Source organism: Anoplophora glabripennis, unplaced genomic scaffold (genome assembly GCF_000390285.2).
Source record: "Anoplophora glabripennis isolate ALB-LARVAE unplaced genomic scaffold, Agla_2.0 scaffold169, whole genome shotgun sequence".
Taxonomy (NCBI): Eukaryota; Metazoa; Arthropoda; class Insecta; order Coleoptera; family Cerambycidae; genus Anoplophora; species Anoplophora glabripennis.
The window spans coordinates 97,379-123,935 of NW_019416320.1; the positions used below are offsets into that span (position 1 = coordinate 97,379).

Consider the following 26,557-nt stretch of genomic DNA (forward strand, 5'->3'; position numbering starts at 1 on the left):
TATACAGGGTGTTTTTAAATGAAGTAGCAAAAATGGTACCAGTGAATGTAGAGCCAAAAATAAGACGATTGAAGTAAAAATATCTTATATGAAAGTTGCACCCCTGAGGCGATATACCCTCTTAAAGGAGGGAATTCAAATTCACATTTTAATTTTTTTTTCTTTAATATGGGAATGCTAGAGACACGAAACTTGGTTTTTAGGTAAAAAAGTTGCGCAATAAATCAGTCTTCCCAATAAATATTTTTAAATAAATAATTTACTTCACATAAAAAATTTGTAATAAAATATTGCAATGGGGTTGACTGTTTCACTCCTTTATAAAATACGCCAATGATCGAAAAATTATTGAAAAGTTGTCTCTTTATTAGTAGGATGCTCATACCAAGTTTCGTGTCTCTAGCATTCCCCATGTTAAAGAAAAAAATTAAAATGTGATTTTCAATCCCCTCCTTTAAGAGGGTATATCGCCTCAGGGGTGCAACTTTCATATAAGATATTTTTACTTCAATCCTCCACCATTTTTGCTACTTCATTTAAAAACACCCTGTATATTTGATTATTTAACTAGAAGCACACGATTGATGAAGAAGGCTATGGAAATAAACAATGTAACTTGTCAACAAATAACAACTGTCACTGCTTTAAGAATAACTTCAGTAAAACGTCACAATGGTTAATTATTCTTTACAAAAAAAAACAGAAATTGTGCGATTGGTAGGTGATGGAATACGATAAATTCGTGAAGCTGCCGTAGAATTTAATAGGCATCCTGGACGAAATATTTACCATACTACAGTTGCGACTATTAATATATATTAATGAAACTGGAAGTAAGATTCCCAACCAACATCGTAATCGTGTGCTTCCACTAAACCAAATAATTCTTAACTATTTTAATGAAAATCCGTGGTAGAGCATTAGAGATGCCAGCATTAATTTAAATATATCTAGAAATCGAGTTTGGAGATGTTTAAAAAAAATAGGAGTAAGGCATACAAACCCAAATTTCTTTTCAGCCTAGAAATAATATAAGAAGAATGGATTATTGTTTATGGCTTCAGGGTATGTACTTAAATAATCCAAGTTTTTTGAAAAATATTTTTCACTGATGAAGCTACGTTTACTATAAACGGTATTGTTTCTTCGCAAAATATTAGAATGTGGTGTGAAGAAAATCCGCATATACAGTAGAGCGCCGATTATCCGAAAGCCGGTCATCCGAAACGTCGGTTAACCGAAAGCGCTTCAGACGGTAAATTCGAAATTCGCGCCAACCCGACGTTCTATGTTCACCTATACACCTAACCTCAATTTGTGTCACTGACATCAGTGTTGTTTTTAACTGTCGTGCTGTAATGTAAATGTAATGCAAAATGTAATGCAAAAGGCAGTATTCCGCTAAGGTGAATGTATAGTGTGACATTTTAAATCTAAAAATCATTGGGTTTACTATTTTGAAGCAAATTTAAATGCGGATGGTTTTTGGAGATTCCTACAAAATGAATTTAAGGATGAAATCGATGACTTGCCTCTAAATAATTGTCTAAATTTGCATGTACAGCTGGATGGAGCACCTATCCATAATTCGATGATGGTGAGAAACTGGCTGAATGAATATTTTCCCAATCACTAGATTGGACGTAACAGCCCTTTAATTCATTGGCCACCGCAGTCTTCAGAACTCACACCTCTCGATTTTTTTTGTGGGGAACTATTAAAAATAAAATTTATGTTACGAGGNAGTAAGATTCCCAACCAACATCGTAATCGTGTGCTTCCACTAAACCAAATAATTCTTAACTATTTTAATGAAAATCCGTGGTAGAGCATTAGAGATGCCAGCATTAATTTAAATATATCTAGAAATCGAGTTTGGAGATGTTTAAAAAAAATAGGAGTAAGGCATACAAACCCAAATTTCTTTTCAGCCTAGAAATAATATAAGAAGAATGGATTATTGTTTATGGCTTCAGGGTATGTACTTAAATAATCCAAGTTTTTTGAAAAATATTTTTCACTGATGAAGCTACGTTTACTATAAACGGTATTGTTTCTTCGCAAAATATTAGAATGTGGTGTGAAGAAAATCCGCATATACAGTAGAGCGCCGATTATCCGAAAGCCGGTCATCCGAAACGTCGGTTAACCGAAAGCGCTTCAGACGGTAAATTCGAAATTCGCGCCAACCCGACGTTCTATGTTCACCTATACACCTAACCTCAATTTGTGTCACTGACATCAGTGTTGTTTTTAACTGTCGTGCTGTAATGTAAATGTAATGCAAAATGTAATGCAAAAGGCAGTATTCCGCTAAGGTGAATGTATAGTGTGACATTTTAAATCTAAAAATCATTGGGTTTACTATTTTGAAGCAAATTTAAATGCGGATGGTTTTTGGAGATTCCTACAAAATGAATTTAAGGATGAAATCGATGACTTGCCTCTAAATAATTGTCTAAATTTGCATGTACAGCTGGATGGAGCACCTATCCATAATTCGATGATGGTGAGAAACTGGCTGAATGAATATTTTCCCAATCATTAGATTGGACGTAACAGCCCTTTAATTCATTGGCCACCGCAGTCTCCAGAACTCACACCTCTCGATTTTTTTTGTGGAGAACTATTAAAAATAAAATTTATGTTACGAGGCCCCAAACGCTAGAAGAACTTTGTGAGCGTATTACAGACGCATGCCGTAACATAACTAGGCAACAGTTACGAAAAGTAACAATTAATAGTCGTCAACGTATTGATAAGTGCATAAGATTGAATGGTGGACTTATTGTAATAAATTATTAATTATTAAATCATAATAATAAGTTTAGTTTATTACTAATTTGAAAAATACTGATACACAATATTTAAATAATGCATGTACTTCGTAAATATAAATCTTCAGTTGGTTTAAAAAATTAAGGTTTAATTTTCTGCAACACCCTGTATTCTATCACAACAAAAATTGGTATAGTACGGTTTTACATAGCCCTGAATAAGAATCTCATGCAGTTTTTCTAAAAAAAATCGCTAATATTACTTCTCGTTTTTTCTTCCTATAAAAGGCGTCTCGGTTAGCCATGACTTAGACCAAGAAAATACCGAAATTATACCTATATTCTACTCCTTCTTCTAAGATCTATCAAACAGAAAAAAGTTGAAAAAAATCGGTCAATAAATAACAATTTTACATGGGTGTCTAATGCTTAAGTGGAACACACTGTATACAGGGTGATTCATTAACAATGGGAAAATCGAAATCTGAAGATACTACACGTAAAATGGTGACCATTGGCGCAAACATGCCTTATCCGAAAGTTGATAGGTTCGAAAATACAGAATGTTGAAAGTTAAAATTTTAAATCGTTTTTTTGCGATTATTCTGAAAATATGTAGGTTAGGAACTTGAAAATTTGTAAAACTATATTTTTTAAGCGATAAAATTTAGTTAATAAATTTTTTCCCTGTATTTCTAACATGAAACTTTATTGAAAACCTGAAAGAGCAATCATTTGTCCATTGATTATGTACTCTTCTTTCATTTCGGTGTTTCGATCCGTTTTCGAGAAAAATCGATTTAACGAACACTATGTTTTGTTAATACGAGAAATTAAAAGCGAAACAAACTAAGTGTTTCTTCATGTTATGATCAAATTGCTATAAGCCTACCAAAGATTTCGTTAATACTATGATTTTAACAACCGACCAATACGACCCTGTACAGTGAAAACCAGGGAGACTAGACAAGGAGCACGAACTCATACGGGAAAATTGACAAAATTTGTCCAAAAAATGGCAGAAGTTGGGGTGGCGCTAGTGTTCCATGTGTCCCAAGTGAATGTAGCATATAGCAATAAATACGAGTGAAGTAAGCAAATAACCAATTTTATTTTATAATGAGTTTAGTAGATATATCGGGGAGGTATACTAACCTAAAAACTAGAAGTCAAGTCAATAATTATTAATTATTACAATTTGTTTTTATAAATGATAAATAGAAAGTTTCGAAAATAATTTAAATATGGTAATAGTATGTGAAGTGAATGACTGTCAACAGATTTAAAATAAAACAGTACGTTTGTGATCTGCATTTTCAATCTAATGATGTCCAGCAGTTCTATATTACAACTTGACCGAATAGTGGGTTAATATTATGGCAAAAGGTCGAATAATTCGGAAGTTGGAAGCAGCTTCTTTGATTTTCAAAAAGGTAGAGAAATTTTTAAATAGAAAGATTTCATAAGTGAAAAATATATAACAGCAAGTAAATCAAGAGCAATTAAATTACAAAGAAATTATACTAGAAAGTGAGCATCCTGTCCTGTATAATCTAATGAAAGAAAAGTTCTGTTGGCGTGTGATGAGGTCTCGACAAAGCAACGATGAATTTGTTCACAGCATAATATTGACAATAGCAACAAAGTATACTTTATTTATTTCTACATATTCTTGTAATTTATATTACGTGCATAAATAATTAAATTCGTATCTTTCATATAATTCTTGCTAATGACATTGTTATTATCATTATTGAATTGAATAAATCATTTCCAATTAGTTGCTGTTTCTTTCCTGTTAGTAAACAACTGATTTAAATTCAGATATCATATAAAATTTAAAGAGAGGATACGTGTAGTAATCGATGCTGATTGATCTTTATTGGTAATTGAGTACTTTTATTAAATATTTAAACATGGAAATCAATTGCTTCATGAACAAAATTAAATTTTAAGAAGAAAAAGAAGATAGACTGACAAGTAATTATCAAAAACATAAACCTTACTTATAGGTTAATATTAACAAGATCACGTCATAAATTCCTTGAAAACTAGTTTCTTTCTTCGAACACCAAATTCTTCTCATAAAGCTAATATTTTTTATTATCTATTTACTTTAATTTCAGTCCGGAATGACATATTTTCATTATTTATATAATTCAAAGTAGTTTATTTATTTTAAAATTTTCAAATCACAAAAATGACATAATTCATTTATAATTCAAACTGCCGCTTTTTTATATCCTCTCTCTACAAATGGGACATATGGAACATTAGCGCCCTCTTATTTTTGTAAGATTTTTATTTACATGGAGTTCGGGCTCCTTGTGTAGTCTCCATGGTGAAAACGGTGAGATTTAGACCCTTGCTTTATATAGCAATTCTGAATTATTTATTGGGTTCTTTGTGGTTAAAGTTTGATTCACTCAAACTGAAACACCCTGTATAATACTGTAATCCGGGGGAATACTGGATTGTATGTGTTAAATTTTTTATTAACAGTTCACTTTAATCAATTTCAAAACCAATTTTATTTAATTATATACAGTGCTTTCNTTTCGAAAACTTCTCAATTTAAAAAATAATGAATTTATTCGTTACTTTTAACACCTTCAACCACTCTACTGGGATTTAGGGATTTTTATTTGATAGTACCAACCACGCTCGACGCTGACTTGTAATCATTTATGAAGACTCTATTTTTTATATAGCAGCATCTAGAAACAATGCTAAAAACATCTAAGAAGCTTTTTTATTAATGATATCATTCCCTTTCCTATTTTAATACAGCGCAAAACAAATGAGACTCAACGTTGTCACCTCCGATTTGGATGCATGAAACAAATGCGTTTAAAAAAAACCTACAGAACATGTTACCACGGCAATTTTTTAAAAATCGTTCCGCGGTCTTGTAGCCTTGTCTCAGATGTCCCACACGTGTTGTACGGCGATTTTTCAACATCACCAGCCCCACTGCCAAGTCGATCGCAACTCCGCCTAATTTTTCACAATCGGTAATAATTTCCCAATAATATGTCGCATTTATAAAATATGATAATCCCGCTTTGACGGCTTGTTTTCTTCGGAATTATTTTCTATAAATACGAATAACACATACAAGGCGGCCCAAAGAAGTGGATGTCGAACGGGAAAACAACAATAAAACAATTATTGTAAATATTCCTATGAACAATCGGGACTACCGTACACAATTGTATATATAAAAAAAAAGAAATCTAAGAAAACAATGATTCAAGAAGACTACACTGAGGATATCCCAACGTGGCAAAACACTATGATGTACCAGTTTAAAAAATGTCTGGCTATTTATATGGCTTTTATAATTCGAATACCAAACAAATAACACATATTCTAGTTTACAACTAACAAAGGCGTATTAAAGATTTTTTTAAAATCAATTAAATAGGGAGGAAAACATTTTACACCTTCGAGAAAAACCCGAACCTCAGTACTCGCGATATTGCACATGAAACGAGTGTTTTCGATACTGTTTCGTGGCGCGTACTAAGGGAACAGTTACTCACCTTTATCATGTACAACACGTGTAGGCTTTGACTGCAAATGATTCAGCCGCGTGTAGAATGTCATTGTTGGTTTAGGCAGCAAGTGGTGAAACAACTAAATTGTATAAACACAGACGGATTTTGCTTTACAAGAGCTGATCCCCAGATTCTATTTGTACAGATTTCACGTTTCCAATGACGATTTTCAGTGAGTGTATTACGTGGGGTTTTCGGTTGTTTAATGAGAATTTAATGAAAATAAATGTACTTATTTTAGAAATACTGTTTATAAACATTAAGAAAATTGTATACAGGGATGGCCAAAAGTACGGAATAGAATTCATATCTTTTGAATGAGTTAATTTTTTTTAAAACGCCGAAACACGTTAACTGATTTTGATTTTTTCCCATCTCGGTTATATAATAATTAATTTTTCTTCAACCCCCTAACCCCCAGCTACCCCTACTTTTTTTTCAAATGGAAACATAAGGCATAAGGGGGCTTGTTGAAAAGCTTATAGAAAACCGAATCCAGCCATACCAAATAAACAAGTTTTATGTTTTCAATAGCAAGGTTTTTAGGGTTGTATAAAACACCTACGTAACAAGTGAAATAAAATTTAATTATCTTCAGTGTTATCCTCCATGAATTTGCACAGAATAAAATAAAAAATTTGAAACTGTACCTATCGCTGCTAACGCAAAAAAAAATATATTTTTTATGTTGCGTTTTTTGGCACCTCTTACTTGCCAGGCTTTCTGGTTAATTTTTCGCTTTAGTTGTAAATTGGAGTTCGAAACGTTACTATTGTGTCAAAATCAATTTATTTACTGAATTGCAATGGTATCGTCGGAAAGGCAACGCATCGAAATCTTGATATTGCTTGGATGTGGAGACAAAATAAGAAGTCAGGCTGAAGTGCGCGATTTATTTAATGCGAAATATCCCGAAAACCAAATCTCGCAAGGGACAGTTAGTAAAATATTTCACAAATTTGAGGAACACGGTACAGTACAGACTTTGCCCAAAACTGGACGGGCACGTGCTTTGAATGAAGAAAAGAAATTAGACATTGCATTAGAACTTGTTGAAAATCCTCATACTTCAACTGTTTCATTGGCCCGCAATCACGATGCTTCTCGAACTGCAATTCGAATGTTTCTGAAACAAGAGAAATACCACCCCTATAAGGTATGTCTTGTCCAAGAGCTTTTGGAAGACGATTATGATAGGCGATTACAATTTTGTGAGGAAATGATGAGACGGTGTGACGACAATAATGGTTTTCAACGAGACGTACTTTTTTCGGATGAAGCTACGTTTTATTTAAATGGAGTGGTTAACAGGCACAACTATCGCTTTTGGTCCCAGGAAAATCCACACTGGACATGCGAATCGCATACGCAGCATCCACAAAAAGTTAATGTATGGGCAGGTATCATCAACAACAGAATCTTGGGCCCATTCTTTTTTGAAGAAAATCTTACTGCCGCACGCTACCTGGATTTCCTAACATTTGACCTGATACCTGCTCTAGCTGTGATTTTCCCTCATGAAATTGATCCAGATATACCGAATGAAAGAATTTGGTTCCAACAAGATGGCGCTCCCCCACATTTTGGTATTGATGTTCGAAGATACTTAGATGAAATGTTTCCAAATCGCTGGATTGGTAGACGGGGTACAGTTGAATGGCCGCCAAGATCCCCCGACTTAACACCCCTGGATTATTTTCTTTGGAGATATTTGAAAGAAAAAGTCTACCAGGACAGACCGGATAATATTTAGAATTTAAAGAACAAGATTAGGGTGGAGATGCATAATTTACCAGCTGAAGTCATTCAGAATGTTGTGGACAGCTTTTACTATCGTCTTGGGGAATGCCAAATAGTGAATCGAGAATATGTTCAACATTTGCGACATTGATTTTATTTTTGTAAATTATCTAGTTGTTTCAATTTCTAAAAGATAAAAAACCTGTTATTGAAAAATAAAACTTGTTTATATGGTATGGCTGGATTCGGTTTTCTATAAGCTTTTCAACGAGCCCCCTCATGGCTTATGTTTCCAATTGAAAAAAAAAAAGTAGTGGTAGCTGGGGGTTAGGGGGTTGAAGAAAAATTTATTATTATATAACCGAAAGATGGGAAAAAGTCAATATCAGTTAACGTGTTTCGGCGTTTTAAATAAAATTAACTCATTCAAAAAATATGAATTTTATTCCGTACTTTTGGCCATCCCTGTATTTACACAAAACAAAGCGTTACGTCAAAAAATATAACATATTCAAATTTCACACCTGAAAATTCACTGTGCCACCCTGTAGGGTAGACCCCGTCCTGAAAGCGTGTTTTTTTTGGCGTGCGCCACTGATCGCACAGGATGTGCGCTCTGTATCGATGTTCCATTTTCGAAACAACGCGCCGCAGCCAATATAAAAATGACAGGCGACTTATTAAACGCGCTGATACACAAACAGGCGTGGGTGAATATTTATCGCCACCTATTGATCTTTTTGTTTATTTCGGATGTCACCCATTTTTTTGGTCGCGTACGTCTCAGATTATCGAGGATATCGGGGATTATCTCCGTCCGTCGAATCGGTAATTCTTTGTTTTAATTTTTATTATTTACATTAAAAGAGAATGATTGAATATGAAAAACGCCATGTACCTGTTGACTTATTGAATACTGGCCAATAGGAATGGTTTTGTCATTTACTTTGGAGATAAGAAAAACCAAAAACTATATAATTTATAAAACAAAGTTACTAACTAGAGTAATAACTGATTTGTTTATTACGTTTCAATGGAAGTCCTCAATAGTTATTTATACAATTTTTATGGACGGACGTGCTCTAACTGGCGATAAAACTGGCCATAAATTGCAGGTTTTTGACCGAAGCGCATATTAGTTTTTTTCTGTCGATCTTAATTTGTCTCGGTTGTTTAATCTTTAATAAGTAGCATTTTTTCCATCCTCAAATACTTCACGGATTCAATTACTTCACATCCGTTTTCATTTCACAACCCCTGATACAATCTGTCCGATTATAGCGGACGTGAAGTAATTGAATCAGTGGAGTATTTGAGGACGTAAAATATTTTAACATCTAGAAAGTGATACTTAAGAGTTCGTAAAGTTGCATTTTATGGAGAGGCTAAAGGAAAAATAATTTTAATGTGTGGTAATATAGTAGTAATATGAATGTTTATTACATTTACATTGGCAGTTCTGTCAGGTCTCATTATGTTGCTAAAGCTGAAATCGTTTAAATTGAAATCACTGAAATTAAAAATACAGGGTGTTAAAAAAAAGTGTAAAATATTTCAGGAGGTAATAGTATGAACCAAAATAAGCAGAAAAGTCTTAATAAACATGGTTCCGCAAAGTAACGGTTGCGGAGATATGGACCCACTATTCGTTTTTCAAACATTTTATTTTATTAGGAATAAACCGACAAAGGAAGCTTTTAACAAACAAAAAACAAAGTTACAGAAGATGTTCAAAGTGCCCTCCGTCCATTTCCAAGCAGGCACGACATCTTCGTCTCAACGATATTCGAACTCTTTCGAAAACACCCTCCTTGGTTTGGATTTCTTGACACTTTTGATTAATCCGTAGCTGCAGCTCTTCCAGGCTATTTACAGGAGTACCATACACTAATGTCTTCAAATATCCCCAAACAAAGAAATCTAGAGGGTTCAGATCAGGCGATCTTGGAGGCCATAAAACAGGTCCGGCCCTTCCTACCCATCTATGTGGAAAAGTTTGGTGTAAATGCTCTCTAACGGCCATGGAAAAATGAGCTGGAGCACCATCATGCTGGAACCACATTTGTTGCCTCTGATTCAAAGGAATGTCTTCCAAAAACTCATACAGTGTGTTCTGCAGAAAGTTGAGGTAAGCAGCGCCTGTTAATCGGTTTGGTAAAACAACAGGACCTAGAAACCTGTCACCTACAATACCCATCCAAATGTTTAATGAAAAACGTGCCTGATGTCCAGATTCTATTAGAGCATGAGGATTTTCGTCGGCCCAAATATGCGTATTGTGAAAATTAAACACTCCATTTCTTGTGAACCCGGCCTCATCAGTAAAAAGAATGTTTGCAAGAAAACGAGGGTCTTCAGCATCATGACGTAGAAACCAGCGGCAAAAAACCAAACGTGCTTGATGATCATTTATTGGATTTAAGGCCTGTACTCGTTGCACATGGTATGGATAAAGCAGTTGCTCGTGAAGGATTCTCCAAACAAGAGGACCACTAATTCCTACCTCGGCTGATATTCTCCGCACACTCGTACCTGGATTCTGCTCTACCAGTGCTAGAATTTCTTCTTCTGCTCTAGGAGTGGATACCGACCTTGGTCTTCCGGATAAATGGCACTGTTTGCTCAAGGAACCGGTATCACGCAATCTTTGGTGAATTCTTCCAAACATGCGTTGTGAAGGAATCTGGCGATTTGGATAAGCGTCAACATAAAGACGTCGCGCTTCGGTGGCGTTCCCATTAGCACGACCATACATGAAATGCATGTCTGTTAATTCTGCGTTAGAGTAACCAGCCATAGCGAAAGAAAACTTGTGCACTGAGAACAACTGTCAAATACGTACTGTTTATTTCACTAAACATCAACCAACTATTATAAGAAAATACACAACGTTTTTGCAAAATAAAAAAAGGTCTAAAAAACATAAAACATTCCATATCTCCGCAACCGTTACTATGCGGACCCATGTTTATTGAGACTTTTCTGCTTATTTTGGTTCATACTATTACCTCCTTAAATATTTTAGACTATTTTTTTAACACCCTGTATAATTTATACAGGGTGGTCCGAATTTTATGCAGGAAACTTCGAGGACAGATAGATCTCTTTAAATAATAGGTGTTAGAATTATAAACATAGGTCTGGAACGGCCCCGTTTTGGAGAAGTTAAAAAAAATGATTTTTTGTTTATATTTAAACCCCCTGGACTTCTATGTTTGGGGTTATCTGAAAACTAAAGTTTACTCCACTCCAACAGATACAAGACCACAACTAGTACAGGCAGCAAATAGAAGACGGGTGTAATGAATTAAAAGAAAAGCTTCAATTAGTTCCATTAATAGAAGATATGGGTGGTTCGCATTTTGTACAATTAATTGTTGTAAATACGTAACGTTAATTTTGTTTCTTGTTTAGTTGCTGTTGCTTGGTAAATATATTTTTATTATTATTTTGAAGATTTAAATAGTTCTTATTTGCAAAGATAGTAGATTAAGCCTAAAATATTTATCTATTAATATCGGGTGATTCACAACTTTAAAACATTTTTAAAATTTTGAAGCCGCTATTCCCATAAATATTTAAAATTTTTAACAATGTTTGGATTTATTGAAAATTTTCTATTAACAATAAATGAGCTTAATTTATTGTATTTGAATGTAATAAAATAATTGAAGTAAAAAGTTTGGAGCTTACTACAGGTATTGGTTAATGAGTTGCAAGGTACCAGAGTTGGCGTTCGAACACCTCCTATGATAGCTCCGCAGAGGTCCTGCGGCAACATTCACCTTAAATTTGGACATTTTGCTTCTCCGGATTTTGCTCGTCTTAGAATTCTGCTCAATTGGTACGGGTTGTCGATCTGTATATTGGCATGGTAGTTCATATCTATGTTTATCTACCACAGTCTGATTTTCATGTATTTGGGAAGCCTTTTATTTTCCAAAATTTAGAACCGAGGTGGCTTTTCTGCGCGTCACGCACGTCATCGGTGGTCACTCTGCCTCTAGCTTCGGCCTCTGTCGGTATAGCCTGCAAGGCTATGTTGATTGGGAGCAGCTGGGAACTTTATGGAAGGTTTTTTAGTGAAAATTTTGGTGGAGTGTTGTCTAGGCTGCCTCGAATATCGGAAACTATTTTTGCACGTAGATGGGCTGGTGATGGCGATTCGAAAGATGAGCGAAATTTGAAATTAAAAGTTTTAAAAGCAATAATTGATTTGGAAATAAAATAGCCGTAAAAAAGCTCTACTTGTTATCTCGTTAAATCGTTGTTTTTTTTTTAACGTAGTCTGTTTGCACATGCCGATTGACTGTGTGCATTGCATTAGTCAAATATTACAGTCGAACAAATTTCAGTGACGTGTAGAAAAATATTTTTAAGTAATTTTCGAAGTATTCATTTTAATTTCCTTTTTACGCTAATGTATCTGCAGGACTGGCTTTAGGAGGGGGCTACGGGAGCTATAGCACCGGGCCTCACGAAATCGGGGGGCCTCGGCAAGATTTGGCAAAATGAAACCAAAAAGTGTTTAGGTTTTTTTTTAGAATCAAACCAAAAAGTGTTTAGGTTTTGAAATTTTATGTCGGCAAGTCATTGATTGCGTGATCCTTTTTTTAATCAAACCAAAACGTGTTCAGATTTAGAAATTTGATATCGTTTTCTTTTTATTATAAAAAGGGCCTCCGTAGAGCTTGTAGCCCCGGGCCTCACCATACGTTAATCCGGGTCCAGTGTATCCTTTGTACTTCCCACCTTTTCTCTTCTGTATAGTTCTCAGACAACTCCCTGGCGCCGCCCCTGTCCCGATTAAAACCCCCGATACAAAAACCTAACGCTAGCCCATTTCCATATCCAGTTTACCGTGCGAAAATACCGATTCGACTTGACACCCAGGCTTACTCCTTCACTTAATATTTCGCCCCCGATCGTTTTCCTTCAAGGCCCCGAAACGCATTCGGATAAACCGGAAAGATCCCCTTCGGCGAGCCCGGGTAATCCCCTAGACAGCGCCCGCCTTGGCGCGAATGTACTTTTCAGAGCGGGAAGGAAAAACCGCATTTTAATATGGAATACCCGAGACTAGTGTCGAACTTCGGGACGGTGGACGAGGTTTCGCCGGCTCTCGCGGGCGCTGGGGATTATGCAAGGCGGTGCAGAGAGAGGACTGCAGGTCTAGGGATTGTAAAATATAGAGATACTGCTACAATGTTTCTGCGGAGATCTGTTAACTTGGTTAACTTGTTAGAGAAAAGAATATTTTACCGATTAATTTTCGTCTATTAAGTCCCGAGGTTGGCAAAGTAAAGCAATCACATTTTGGGACAAATTTCGTGTTACTTATCCATGTACAGGGTATATGCGGATGAAGTACCTCTCGTAAACTTTTTTATTGTTGATTTCTCGAGATAAAGTTATTCTTGATAAAAAGTTTTGCTTATCTTGGGAAGTCATGTGCAGTAATCAAATATACAGGGTGTCCGGAAAGGTCATGTCAAAAATGAAGGGGTGTACAGAGGAGCTCAAAATAATTATAGTGCTTCGTAAAATAATTTTTCCTATCGGGCTTCGTTGTGGAGTTATTCGCCTTCGAAGAAAGACGTTTGAAAAACAAATTCAATTATAACTTCTAAGTCACCACGACAACAATGAAATTTGGGCAATTAAAGTATGTGGCAAGTTCATTTCCAAGTTTAAACTGATACTCAATAAGCCTGAATTATACAGGAGCAGACAAAATGATCCAAATTTATACACCTTTGACAGTGTTGCCAAATTTGATATTTTTCTGTCATAGTTCGATTCCTCTCTCACTTTGTTAAAAAAAAAGGTATACCATATATCAATCGATATCTTGTTTTGCTATTTTTTGAGGTTAGGAAATTCATGTGATGTGATGTGATAGCTCACTTTTGACACCGGATTCGTGATCAGGAGGCAAAAATACTACGGACATATGTCGCATGAAAAGTACAGACAACTTTTTTTGTGTGTGGCTGTGTAATTACCCATTTCAAAAACCAAAATAAATGTTCTAAATTTACCGAGGGCACAGTAATCACACTATCAGCGTCATTATACAATAACATGTTCATGTCTGTCTCTGATCTGAAGCTTCGCATCGATCAATTTATTCGATACGCATCTAGCGGCACCCTAATGCCTGCCCTGTCGGCCTGTGGCGCTGAACAATCCAGGTTTTTTTACAGAGAGGCGTTGACCGTGCATTTCATTGTCCTTTGTGCATGTGTGACTGAGTTTGACGCTTTGCTTGGTCCAGTGTATGGCACGTGTTTTTATGGCAATTGATCACAGAGTTAGCCTATTTCTGCTACCACAACGCGTATTTCCGCTTACTAGCATAATATAGATTACTACTATTTATTTATTTGATTGACGGCACGAAATTAAAAACAACTCACCCCGTTATTTTTATAGCATGTAAACAATTTAATGCGTAGGTATATGTGTGGCTAAAAAACCTCCTTAAATATTTTTCACTATATAACTTTTATTATTTTATTGATGCCAGCATTGTTTCGTATCGGTCAATTAATGAAATAATTTTGCACAGTTTATTTGACAATAATCCAAAATTTTAAGCGAAAACAGTACAGACGATTAAATGTTAATAGTATTTTGATATAAATAGCAGGGAAATATTAAAACATGTACCTATCAAATATTAATATACAGAGGAATATTTAGAAACGGCAAACGCAAAGTGACATTAGTCAACCGTCATTTTTTGTTGGGAAAATGGAAATAACGATTGCGGTACTTGGTAAATCTAGGGACACCTTTTGATATTCCTAAATATGGACAAATGTCTCTTAACAAAATAATGTGCCAATTTCTTTTCTTCAATTATTTTGGATAATTTTAGGGTCACTTTTTGTTGCATTCGCAATGCGTAAAAACATCAAAATCGGACCACTAGTTTTAATCGACATTTTATATGGGTTGCACAAGGGCGCAAGTTTTGCAAATTCATTCCCGGAAAGTACTCGGAATGACAACGGTATTTGTTTAGAAAACAGCCCTCCAGACCTTGTAGTTACGCCACAAATGCCGGTCAACTTTGATCGACTATAACTCTGGAACCAATTAACGAATCACCATGTTTTTTTTTTAAAAAAAGAAGCATCTTTCTGAGTACTTTAAAAGCATAATTAAAAAAAATAATTATAATGAATTTATAAGCGCAAAAATTACGCATTTCTTTAAACAGTTACAACGGCTCTCCTAATTAACGGATTTCAATTTTTCTGGACGCATTTTAAAGTTTGAGTGCCCTTTTTTATGTGATAGAATTTTCAAGTATCTAAGGCTCGGTCAAATTTGCAAGAATTTCAATTTTTTTTTCAAAATTAATAGTTTTTGAACTGTGTTGAAAAAAAGAGAAAAAAAAATGAATTTTTTCCAATTTTTTCGCTATTTGTTTAATAATAAGTTTAGCACACGTTTTAAAGCGCGCGCATAGTGAAATTACGTTCTGTTATATCCTTTTGGAGTCATTAAAGCAAAAATTAGCGATACTATATAAAACATCTACACCAAAACAGATCCCGCCTGGTCTATTATTGTTTCAGCACGAATATTATTATACCTTGTATTTTCAAAATCATTAGTGATAAATCATGTCCCCATAGGAAAAAAGTTCCAGTGGGGACAAACCCGGTATACGTGGAGGTCATCCACTTTTCATTAAACATATCGTACAGTGTCCTATAAGTGATGGTACATGGATGCAACAGCGGGCGTTACACACTAAAATGTTACTATTTAACCAAACTTACCTTAGTCCAAAACTTGATACTTAAAAAGATGCAGGGTGTTAAAGTGAAACAACGACTAATGCACATCCGGTCATAATTTTGTTGTTACTGATTAGAGGAGGCGACTTGCGGCACATTGCATATTTTTAAAATGTCTTTTTGGCTTCTCGGTATATCTGCCCTTTGATATTCTCTTTATTTGTACCTGGCAAGTAACAATTTTCAAGATATTCACCTCTAAAGTTTGAAAATACATAAATGAAAACCACTGCCAACAGTTACAGAAAATGGACCCTTTCTTCATTAATTGTTGTTTATTTATTTCATTGTATTTTATTGTTTTTTATTTAAAAGTATGTTTTCTTTTTTTCATGTCAACATTTGATATTATAAATTCATGTAATCTTGATTCTAAATTACCCAATATTTGGAAAATTTCTTGTACAGAACCTTTGCCAAAAAAGAAAGACGTTCTATCTTAAGAAGAGAGTGCATCATGTGGAATTTCCCAAGGATCAATACTTAGGCCCCTGTTATTTAGCATCTATACGAATTTATTAAATCTTCTTTGTAGATTCGAGGCATATCCACAAAGTAAGAGTACCCATTTAAAAATCGAATCGCCTTCATCCTCAATGTACTGTGTGAGCTGAGGGATGAACTTTCTGATAAATCGCAAAAAAAAGTTCCGTCGCCTCTCGGGCCCATTGTTTCACGGCACTGTAGACCTCATATTTGGTAGAAAACCTTTTTTTACCCATAAACACCTTCAGAGAAGAGAAAAGATGAAAATCAGAAGTTGCCACGTGAGGGCAGTGAGCAGGGTAGTTGATGACGTTCCAACCGAATGAATCCAATAGATAATGTGGTAATGGCTGTGCGAGGACGTGCATTGACATGCAGAAGCTTTTCTTCGATCTTATTCATCATCTCACGACTGAGAGATGCTCACTCCTTTGTTTATCATGAACATTCGTGTATACTCACCACACCACTTGTATAGTATTTCCAAAGTCAATTGAACATGTATAAAAATAATCTACCGATAAAATTTAATGAGTTTCATAGGCGTCCCCAAAAAAGTTTTCTACTAATGGTAAAAAATTGTAATAATTTGTAATGCGCAGAAAATTTCTATTATATGTTTAACAACATATTTTAATTATTTATGTCCTCAAACAATTTTACTATATTGATTGTAAATTTTGTTTTGTTCCGTTTCAAAAGGTGTCCAAAATGCCATGTTGTAATAATATTATTTCTCCCTTTCGCAATTGTAATATCAATGATTAATAGAAGGTAAATTTCGCATTGCTGCACAGCACTGCTAGGCAATCTGTCAACCACTTGTCAACGGCTGAGATTTATTGCCCAGTTGCCCAGTGCTACTATATTATACGCCGTTGGCCTGCGCTCGCATTCTTCAACTGGGCGTATACCACCTCCTACCACCTCCACATTTAGTTCGACTAGACCTGTATATGGGTATCGCTAAATAAATATGGGAACCATTTTTTCAAATATTTCAATGCCGAATTGCTGCGTCAGCGACCAAACCTGGTACATACTGCCAACTTCTTGGCACAAGAATAAGTAATAATCTTGTGCTGTTGGTTCTTCAATTGAAATCGGAAAGACTATACACATTAGTCCGATTCATCGCACCATCCCCATGAACTGTTTTGATATCGTTAAAAATCTGGAATGGCGCCTTTCCCTTTGCAAGAAGAAACCGGATTACTTTCTCACCTCGCAGATGACGAAATTCGGAATTCAACACACCACTACAACAACAGTTCTCACCTGACTGAGACAAATGAGCGCACGTTCTGCTCCCTACACCTGGGCCTTAAATACAGTGTTGCCAACTTTGTTGAAAACAAAAATCACAGAAGATCGGAGTCTTGGAACTCAAACCTTGTGGATGTGCTTCGTATGAGTCAAATTATTCATTACTTCAATAATACTATTTAGATAATTGTTTATTTCCATTTCATAGATAGTTACCAGTTACTAACTTGTCCATGAAATTAGATTTCTTTGATATGATAAATATTTGGTACCAAAGGGTATGATATGACCTCAGATGACTCAAGTTTAAGGGAACATCACCGAAAATATATTTTTCTCGGGGTCAGAAAAAATAATTAAACATTACATTCTATTAGCTTTATTAACACTTTATCCATAAACACCGAACGTAAACCAACACCGACAAGACTACCCCTCGTCATCCAGGTCGTCCTCGTCCTTCTTGATGATCCCCAGCGTCTTCGCCACGCTCTTCACCTTGGAGATCACCTCGTCCTGCACCAGATTGAAACTCATAGCCAACAAGGAAATCCCGAACAACAAGTAAAGCGAACAGAGGGCTATCCTGATGTTGGCGTCCTGCGCCTCACCCTTGGCCGGCACCAGGTCCCCGAACCCTATGGTGGTGAGCGTTATGAAACAGAAATAAGCCGCATCCAAGTAATTCCAATTTTCCCAGTACTTGAAAAGGTACGCCCCGGCTAGGATATAGCTGACCACCAGCAGCACGCACAGCCAGATGGGCACCGGCTTCGTCCTGACCCTTTTGAAGTCGTAGAAATCGTCGTAGTAGTCGTAGTAGTAGTCGTCGTCCGAGTCCGGATCGTCCAGGTACTTATTGGAGTGGCCGTATCCCAGAGGCGTCATCATCCTAGGGCTGGCCCTTGTCTGAGCTGAAAAACAATTCGAAATTGCCCCTCATCGATCACACGAGTGGAAAACTCACGGTTTGGAGACCTGGACCTTCTCCCTGAGTGTCTGTGTTTCCTGCGCCCTCCCCTAAAAGACTCAAGTTCTTCCCTGTCGGAGGAATCAGGGGAAGGGAACCTGGGTGGTTCCAAGTAGTGCTGGTTCCTGGGCATGCTCTTCGCTCTTCTGTCGTTGACTTTTGGGATCTTCCCGACACCTTCTGAATCCCTTACGGTGATCCCTAAAATGATGAGGTAAAAGCGGTACGGGAATCTTCGAGCAGAGGGGACACACTCTAATTGTTAGAGGTAAGCAGCAAGCGTCAGTATACAGAGGTTCAACACTGTTAGTTCACTGTTAAAGCGCCGGTTTCGAACGGTTAGAGTCGTTAAGAATTTCATGGGAAAAAAGAAATGTCTTTCTTCCAAATTATTGATCACGGAAAGAAATAGCACAGAGATGTACGCTAAAAGACCGTAGCGGAAACATTGTACCAAAAAAACCTATTTAAGCTAATTATAAAGACAATTGCTATTCACCAAAAACCTCCCTAACAGGAGAACGCAATCAGCTTTTCATTGATGTTTTGCATGAGCACGAACTAATGATGAGCTAGATGTTACAGAATTCCAAGTCGATGTTATTTCAATAAGGAATCTTTCTTTCCGCGATCCCGATTTTCTTATTTTATCAATTTCATTCCTTGCGCATGCTTCGGAAGGCGGATAGGGGCGTAGTAGAGGCGAAAGTAGAAGAAAAGATTGGGGGTCAGTTTACCTTTACCTGGTATACTCCTCGCGAACCCGTCGTTCTTCCCCACCACATACTTGTTGCAGAGTATGGGGGTGTGCGCCAACAAGATGGGGTCCATCTCAATCTCCACGTCCCTCTGGAACCTCTTCCTGTCCAGGGAGTTACCTTTGGGGGTCTGCTGCAAATGGTTGACGCGGTTCTGGGAGGAGTTCAGAACGTTCTTCGGAGGGTTATTCTCAGAAAGACGGCCTCCCCGAACCCTTGGAAGGGTCGAACCTCTACGAATAACTTCCTCGTGGTACCTACAAAGTATTAATGTGAACACTTGATATATTTTTTTAGATTTTGATAGTACCTCAGGTCTGTATCTGAATGGTAATTCCCTCCCAGGTCGGATAATTCGAATCCACTATCAGCGGATCTGGTGGAGTTCCTAACCGATCGCTTAAACGAAGCGTTCCTAGACCTAGAAGATCCTCTTTGCCTGAAACAAGAAAACAACGAATCAGTAATGAACACCAACGAGAAATAGAGGTCCGAGGACGGATCCCTGAGCTACGCCAGGACCTGAACTTACTCGATACGGTTAGATCCTCTTCCAGGCCCCCTGAAGGACCTGGACTTCCTTCTCCTGGGCTTTTTGGTGCACACATAGCAGCACACTCTCCAATAGAGGAACCTGAAGGACGTGGCCATAACGTCGCCTATGTTGGATAAGCAGATCAGCATCAGCGGAATGCCCAGGATGGCGTAGAAGATGGTCACCACCTTGCCCCAGGTCGTCCTCGGAGCTAAGTTACCGTAACCTAGAAGAGACAATGAAAGTAAGAGTTTTCTTGTTCATGAATTTTTTATATATAAATCACAAGACCGCATAAAGAGGGCGATTTCTAATTCCAATCATCTACGACAAATGCGGTTCGAGTCCGTGCTTTAAAATATTAATCTTTCGTCGTAAAATCGGTAATAATAATAATGAATGAACCCATTAACCAATATGGAATTAAAAACAGAGCCGTTTTTGAGGCGATAAAATCCGGATGCCCCATAAAGCCGCGGCGATTGAATACAAATTAAAATTTTAGTACTATCGGTTCCGGATGCCTAGTCCTCGCTCTGGTTGTACGATCCGGTGACAGTTTGGTGGTTTATTGACCGACCATTCATATAAACAAACGACTTTGTAATCAACCGCCGGTATATTTCGAATCTACACGTCGATAAATGGGCACTAAGTTGCGTCAAACCCGCAGAATTGTTGAACAGCAGGCGCCACCTACCGTACGCTTCCCTAATCCAGTGGTAAATTGTCAAATTTCGTTCCGATAAGTGGCGGCAAGGCGAAACTTAGCTCGACCCTTTTTTTATTAGCCGTAATCGGTCACCAACCAGACATTACTAAATCATCCTGTACCTGACTTGACTCTTGCTAATAAAAAGTTAATTAGGCGGGTGCCTGCGCAACAACACACACAAATCCGTAATGGTTGAAGTAACCTTGGCAGAAGAAGGAATAATAGCCGTTAAAGCATTGAGTGATGGAGTAAGCCACTGGGAAGTTCGCCTGGATAGGGCCGGACTTCGAAATTTTAAAAGGAAAGTGAGGCACCTAAATGAAAAAATAATACCTTACGTATTTTAAATTTTAACTGGAATGTAACCAGTATTGTAACAAATAGCGTGCCTTGTACAAAAAAACATCCCAGACTAATTGATATTAATGAAGGAATTTACGGTTCGTATGTGATTCGAACGATTTATAAAACTTTCTACTGACTTTTTTTGCACTAGTTAATAAGTTATATAGAGTTATGTTTTTTTCGGTAACAATGAAAATATCAACCGTGCCGATAGCGTTAATCAAATAGACTCGTCTTTCGTCTTCCAACCGCTATAATACAATACGCGGGTTAGAAGACATGTTTGCAAGATATTATACTATGGTGGTTAACCACGGTTGATAACTGAATACTTTTTTTATTTTTAATTTTGACACTGTCATTTCATTTTTTTAAGTAAGAACCAATTTCGTGCGAAAGGAGATAACTCGACGAAACAATCCGAAGTAAAATGTGGAAACAAAAAGATCTCTTTGTAGTAGCTGATTTTTACGTGATTAGTCTGTCAAGAATCATAACAAAACACCAAGAATGCAGAACATTTATTTGAGTGATTGTATTAAGTAATAATTTCAATATTCTGAAGGCTACTGACCACGCAAAGCGAAGAGAGTTGTTCGTTGAATGGATTATGGGACAAGTGGATACTCATTTATCTAACAAAATCAACTTCAGCGATGAAGGTTATTTTCATGTTAATGTCTTCGTTAATCGATAAAATTGTCGCATTTGAAGTTGAGAAAATCCACGAGTGATTGTTGAAAATTAAATGCATCCACAACCTGTCACTGTTCGTTGAGGATTTTGGGCTGGAGGCATCATTGGACTAGTTCTCTTCTAAAATACAGCTGGTCAGACAATAACACTTAATGTGCTTATCGTGACATGATAATTCAGTTTTTTGTGCATACATTGCAAGGCGGTGCCACATGCCATACAGTTCGAGAAACAATTCAATTACTGCACGAGTCATTTCCTAGTCGTGTAATTTCCCGTTTTGATGATCAGAATTGGCAGCCCAGATCACACGATTTAACACCGTCGGACTTTTTTCTTTGGGTTTTTTTCGAAGGTTTATACCAACAAGCCTACAACCACTGCTGTATCAACGAAATTCATCCGCATTTTTGCAAAACGGTAATGGAAAATTTCAATAAATTCCATAAATAACCCTAAAATGAATATGCACTTAATGAATACAAAAATTTACAATTTTTAATTAAAAACAAAACCTGTGTTTTCAATCAAAATTGCTTCCAGCGTGAATTATGGGATGCTCTTTATATCGAATGTGTTTTTGTATTAATTAGACATATCATATTTAGTTTTTATTTTGGATAATAATTATTTATTACAAGCTGTTTAATAGGTACTGTCGTAGTATAATTCAATAGAAGTTGAGTAGTCTGGGAAGTTAGATAACTTTTATATACCTATTAAGATATCTGGCATAAATGAACATTTTTTGACTTCACCTGATAAGATTAAAGAAGTGTTTTGAATGTGTTTGAATTATCTTAATACTTTCAAAAAATATATGCAGGGTGTCAGTTTTTTGTGGTAGAATTTTAATAGTAGGTCGGACGTAGATCTTAGAACGCTTGAGAGATAGGGCGTTGTTGAAAACAAACTTTTTTAAAGAATTTTTATTAATATTTCTAAAACATCAACAGATATTAAACTGGAATTTGGCATTAATAACACATTAGTTATGGTGAATAACATTTCACCCACCAGTGACGTGCCTGAGGTGGGTTACTGCCCTCTTGAAAAAAATAATTCGTACGCCTGTGGATTTTTCTACAAAATAACATCAATTCTAAATTTTTTCAATTCTGAACAAAACAGGTATCTTTCAAATTTTTATAAAATGAACGGTTTCTATAGTACGATCGTATACGATGCAAAGTAGAGCAAAAAATTGTCGGTCTTTTATCAAAGGAAAATCGAGTTATCATTTTTAGGAGGCGTAAGATGAACCGTTTGAAATTTAAAATGAAATTGAATGTAAAATCTGAAATACCGCCGCATACGCACTGTGTTCTGGTACTAGCTGTAGTCGGCCAGGTGCATCGAGTGTACGAAGTGGTCGGTTATACGTCAAATACTAACCTGGCGAGCTTGATCGTAGAGCAGGGAACAATAAACAGTGGCGCGTACAGAGGTGAAATGTAGTACATATGTGGAATTTACATAACGAATTGGATTTATAATAAATTACATTTAAAACAAATAGTNTTGAAAAAAAAAACGAAATTTTGGAAATCCGCAACTTTTTGCTCTCTATCGAATGACATAATCAATTTTTATATGTAACGTTTCTTCTCTCCAAGACCGTCCTTAACTTCATTTTTTTAAATACGACCCTGGAAGTTTTATTACATTTTTTGCAAGCCTTCATGACCCCAAATACTGTACTGCCTTAGCCGGAAAAAGATTCAGACGTTTTGTCTCGAAAAATTAATCTTCAATGTATTCGTTCCAAATTTATCTAATTTTTTTCACGATACAATAAAACATTATTAGAGTTTTAATCTCCATCACCCAGTCATACATAATTCCATAAGTTGTTGCGTCAAAATCAAAACGTTATTACAATTTTGATTTGATTCTGACAAACTAATTCTTAAAATGCATATAAACAACTAAAACTCCAAATGAATATTACACTTTAAAAAATTACGGTAAATGTTCAAAAACATTTCCGTTTCGACAAATGTTGAAAATGAAGATAAGCATAATATGATCTGAATTTATTATACCTGTAACCACAACTGTGAAAGAGCATGTCAGATATATTTGTATGCATATCCTAAAAAAATTAGATCGAAATTTGTTTGAATTTTGAGACTCGAGAAACCTAGAAATAACTATGAGCACGGGATTAAAACTCTAATAATGTTTTACTATAACGTGTGATGGTAATAGTTTAAATAACTAGGTGGATTTCACAGGGTCTAACGACGCTTAGAGTGTACAATAATTCAAGAAACATGCAAATCTAAAAAAAATTGATAAATTTGGAACGAATACATTGAAGATGAATTTTTCGAGACAAAACGTCTGAATCTGGTTCGGGCTGAGACAGTACAGTATTGGAAATCCTAAAGGTTTGCTAAAAATTTTATAAAATTTCCAGTTTCGTATTTAAAAAACTGAAGTTTATGATTTGGTAGAGGGCAAAAAGTTGCCACGAAAAAGTGTTATTTTTCCAATATCACCTCAAATAAGGATGAAATTAAACAAAAACTTATTTCCAAAATTTCGGTTTTTTTTTTCAAATATTTCGAAAACTAATCATGTTAGCCTTGATTTTGGTCTCCGGATCATGCAACTTTACCCCCATTTAAGCTAGTTTGTATCTTTTACAGTTTCCGAGATCCTTGAAGTGAGAAGCGAATTTGTAACAGCCTGTATAGACATATCAAAACATATCGTCATGTTTTTGTTGAAAGATCAGTTGCCAATTTGATTATACAAATATACTTTTTAAACGCCGAGGACATTTTCTACTAAACGCGCTCCGACATTTTCCGAAGGCCGGCGCTGCTCCCGCGTCCGTTAAGTGACCGTGAATATAACCAAATACAACAGCACCGGATGGAAATGGCAAGTATATTCAAATTTTTATGTCAGATGTGTAATTTAATTCAAGAACGTATCATGAGATTATCAATTAGGATGCAAATTATGGTTTTTATTCTCATGGAACAACGGTGAAACCTTTAGCATTATTTTATCGAAACGTGCCTAAATTTTTTTATATTAAATTTGTTTCTTTCTTCCTTTGTTGAATATATATGTTTTCTTTCTACATTTCGTACAATCGTACATTAGTTTTTCTTGCTGGAAACTACAGAGCGTTTCTCAAATAGATTGTCTAGATTTTCACGAAAGTAGATATCAAAATATTTATACAAAGAGTCCCTGATAAACAGTTCTTATTAAAGAAGGTAATCAACGTTTCGATGTTATTTTACGCCGTTTTCAGGGCTCCAAAATACATACAAACATGTTTTTACATTTGTTTAAATAAGTAATTTTAATTGACTACTTTAAACAAATTTAAAAATATGTTTGTATGTATTCTAGAGCCCTGAAGGTGGTGTAAAACAACACAGAAACGTTGGCAATGAATTAAAAATTGTGTTTTTATTAACTTTTTATTGATCTTTATCCCACTAAAACCGTTGACATTGGTAAATTAGATCCACTATAATATTGGGAACTTCAATTTGTAATTTTTGAACAAAGAAAATAAAGATAGTTGATTAGTTTTAAGTTGTAAAAGTTGTTCAATTGAAGTAAATAAATTTTGATAATTAGTCTTTCCGCAGTCAGTTGAAGATGTATAAAAACGCCTAGCGATAAAATTTAATGAGTCATAGGCATCCCTAAAAAAAGTTTTCTGCTAAAGGTAAAAAATTATAATAATTTGTATATAATGTGTAGAAAATTTCTATTATATGTTCATTTGGCCAACAACATATTTTAATTATTTATGTCCTCAAACAATTTTATTATATTGGTAGTAAATTTCGTTTTGTTCCGTTTCAAAAGGTCTCCAAAATGCCATTTAATAATATTAGTAAACAAAATATCCGTTTTATTTCTCCCTTTCGCAATTGTAATATGAATGATTAATAGAAGGTGCGTATAATACATTAAAATTACCTAAATCACACCAAATTCCGCATTGCTGCAGTGCACTGCTAGGCAATTTGTCAACCACTTGTCAACAATTGAGATTTATTGCCCAGTCGCCCAGTGCGGCTGTGTTATAAGCCGTTTGCCCGCGCATTCTGCAACTGGACGTATACATTTCTAGCACCTCCACGTTTAGTTCCACCAGACCTGTATGACTAAATAAATATGGGAACAAGTTTTTCAAATATTTTAATGCCGACTTGCCGCGTCAGCGACCGAACCTGGTACATACTGCCAACAACTTGATTCTTCAATTGAGATCGAAAATACTATAACAGCAGTATGAAAAAGTTAATTCAAGTGCGATTATTAGAAAGCAGAAATAAAATATCAACATTTTCTGACAGTTTTTGAAAAAGTTATTTTGAAAAGTAACAACTGATTTGTTTTCGTTTTGACATAGACAGTAGCTATTAGTAACTCAGAGTATTAAAGCTAGTGTTCAATTTGACAAACATACTGCTCTGTTTGTAACTCAAGATTGCTCCCCTTTTCCTCTGATACACCTACCTAGTTTCAGTGTTTTAAAACCTCAGAAAATATTTGAGGTTATGTTGTAGTAGGTAGTCATTACAAGAACTCAAAAATTACAAATGACAGAGATTGTCACGCAATAAGTATTATTATTTTCGCTTCTTGAATCTAATGTAATTTCAACCATAGAGAAAATATGTTATCTGTGATTTCAACATTTTACCAAATAAGATATCGCTGATATTACCTCATCAACAATATGTGAAGTGATAAAAATATCAATTCGTTTTAACAGGAATTTGTTGAACTAAGCACCAAAAATGTTTCGCTCTGGTTTAACACATCGTTGTATTCCAAGTTCCGAGCAGGTTTTAAGAATTCACTCAACTTTCCAAATGGAACCACGAAATCATCATAAATCATTCTACACA

At 35.7% G+C, this 26,557-nt stretch overlaps 1 protein-coding gene across 2 annotated transcripts in view; it reads right to left on the minus strand.

Annotated features, from left to right (window-relative positions):
* Positions 1-18,026: 18,026 nt before the first annotated feature.
* Positions 18,027-26,557, minus strand: part of LOC108903740 — a 48,986-nt gene continuing 40,455 nt past the window's right edge. The window contains exons 3-7 of one of the 2 annotated variants that reach the window (XM_018706026.1): positions 19,904-20,132; positions 19,682-19,810; positions 19,357-19,628; positions 18,611-18,814; positions 18,027-18,557 (exon numbers count right to left, since the gene is read on the minus strand). In XM_018706026.1, coding sequence (XP_018561542.1) covers positions 18,073-18,557; positions 18,611-18,814; positions 19,357-19,628; positions 19,682-19,810; positions 19,904-20,132 — 1,319 coding nt within the window. In that variant the 3' untranslated portion in view covers positions 18,027-18,072. Of the gene's footprint in view, positions 18,558-18,610; positions 18,815-19,350; positions 19,629-19,681; positions 19,811-19,903; positions 20,133-26,557 lie in introns of both variants that reach the window. The other variant, XM_018706025.1, reaches the window with a different exon arrangement.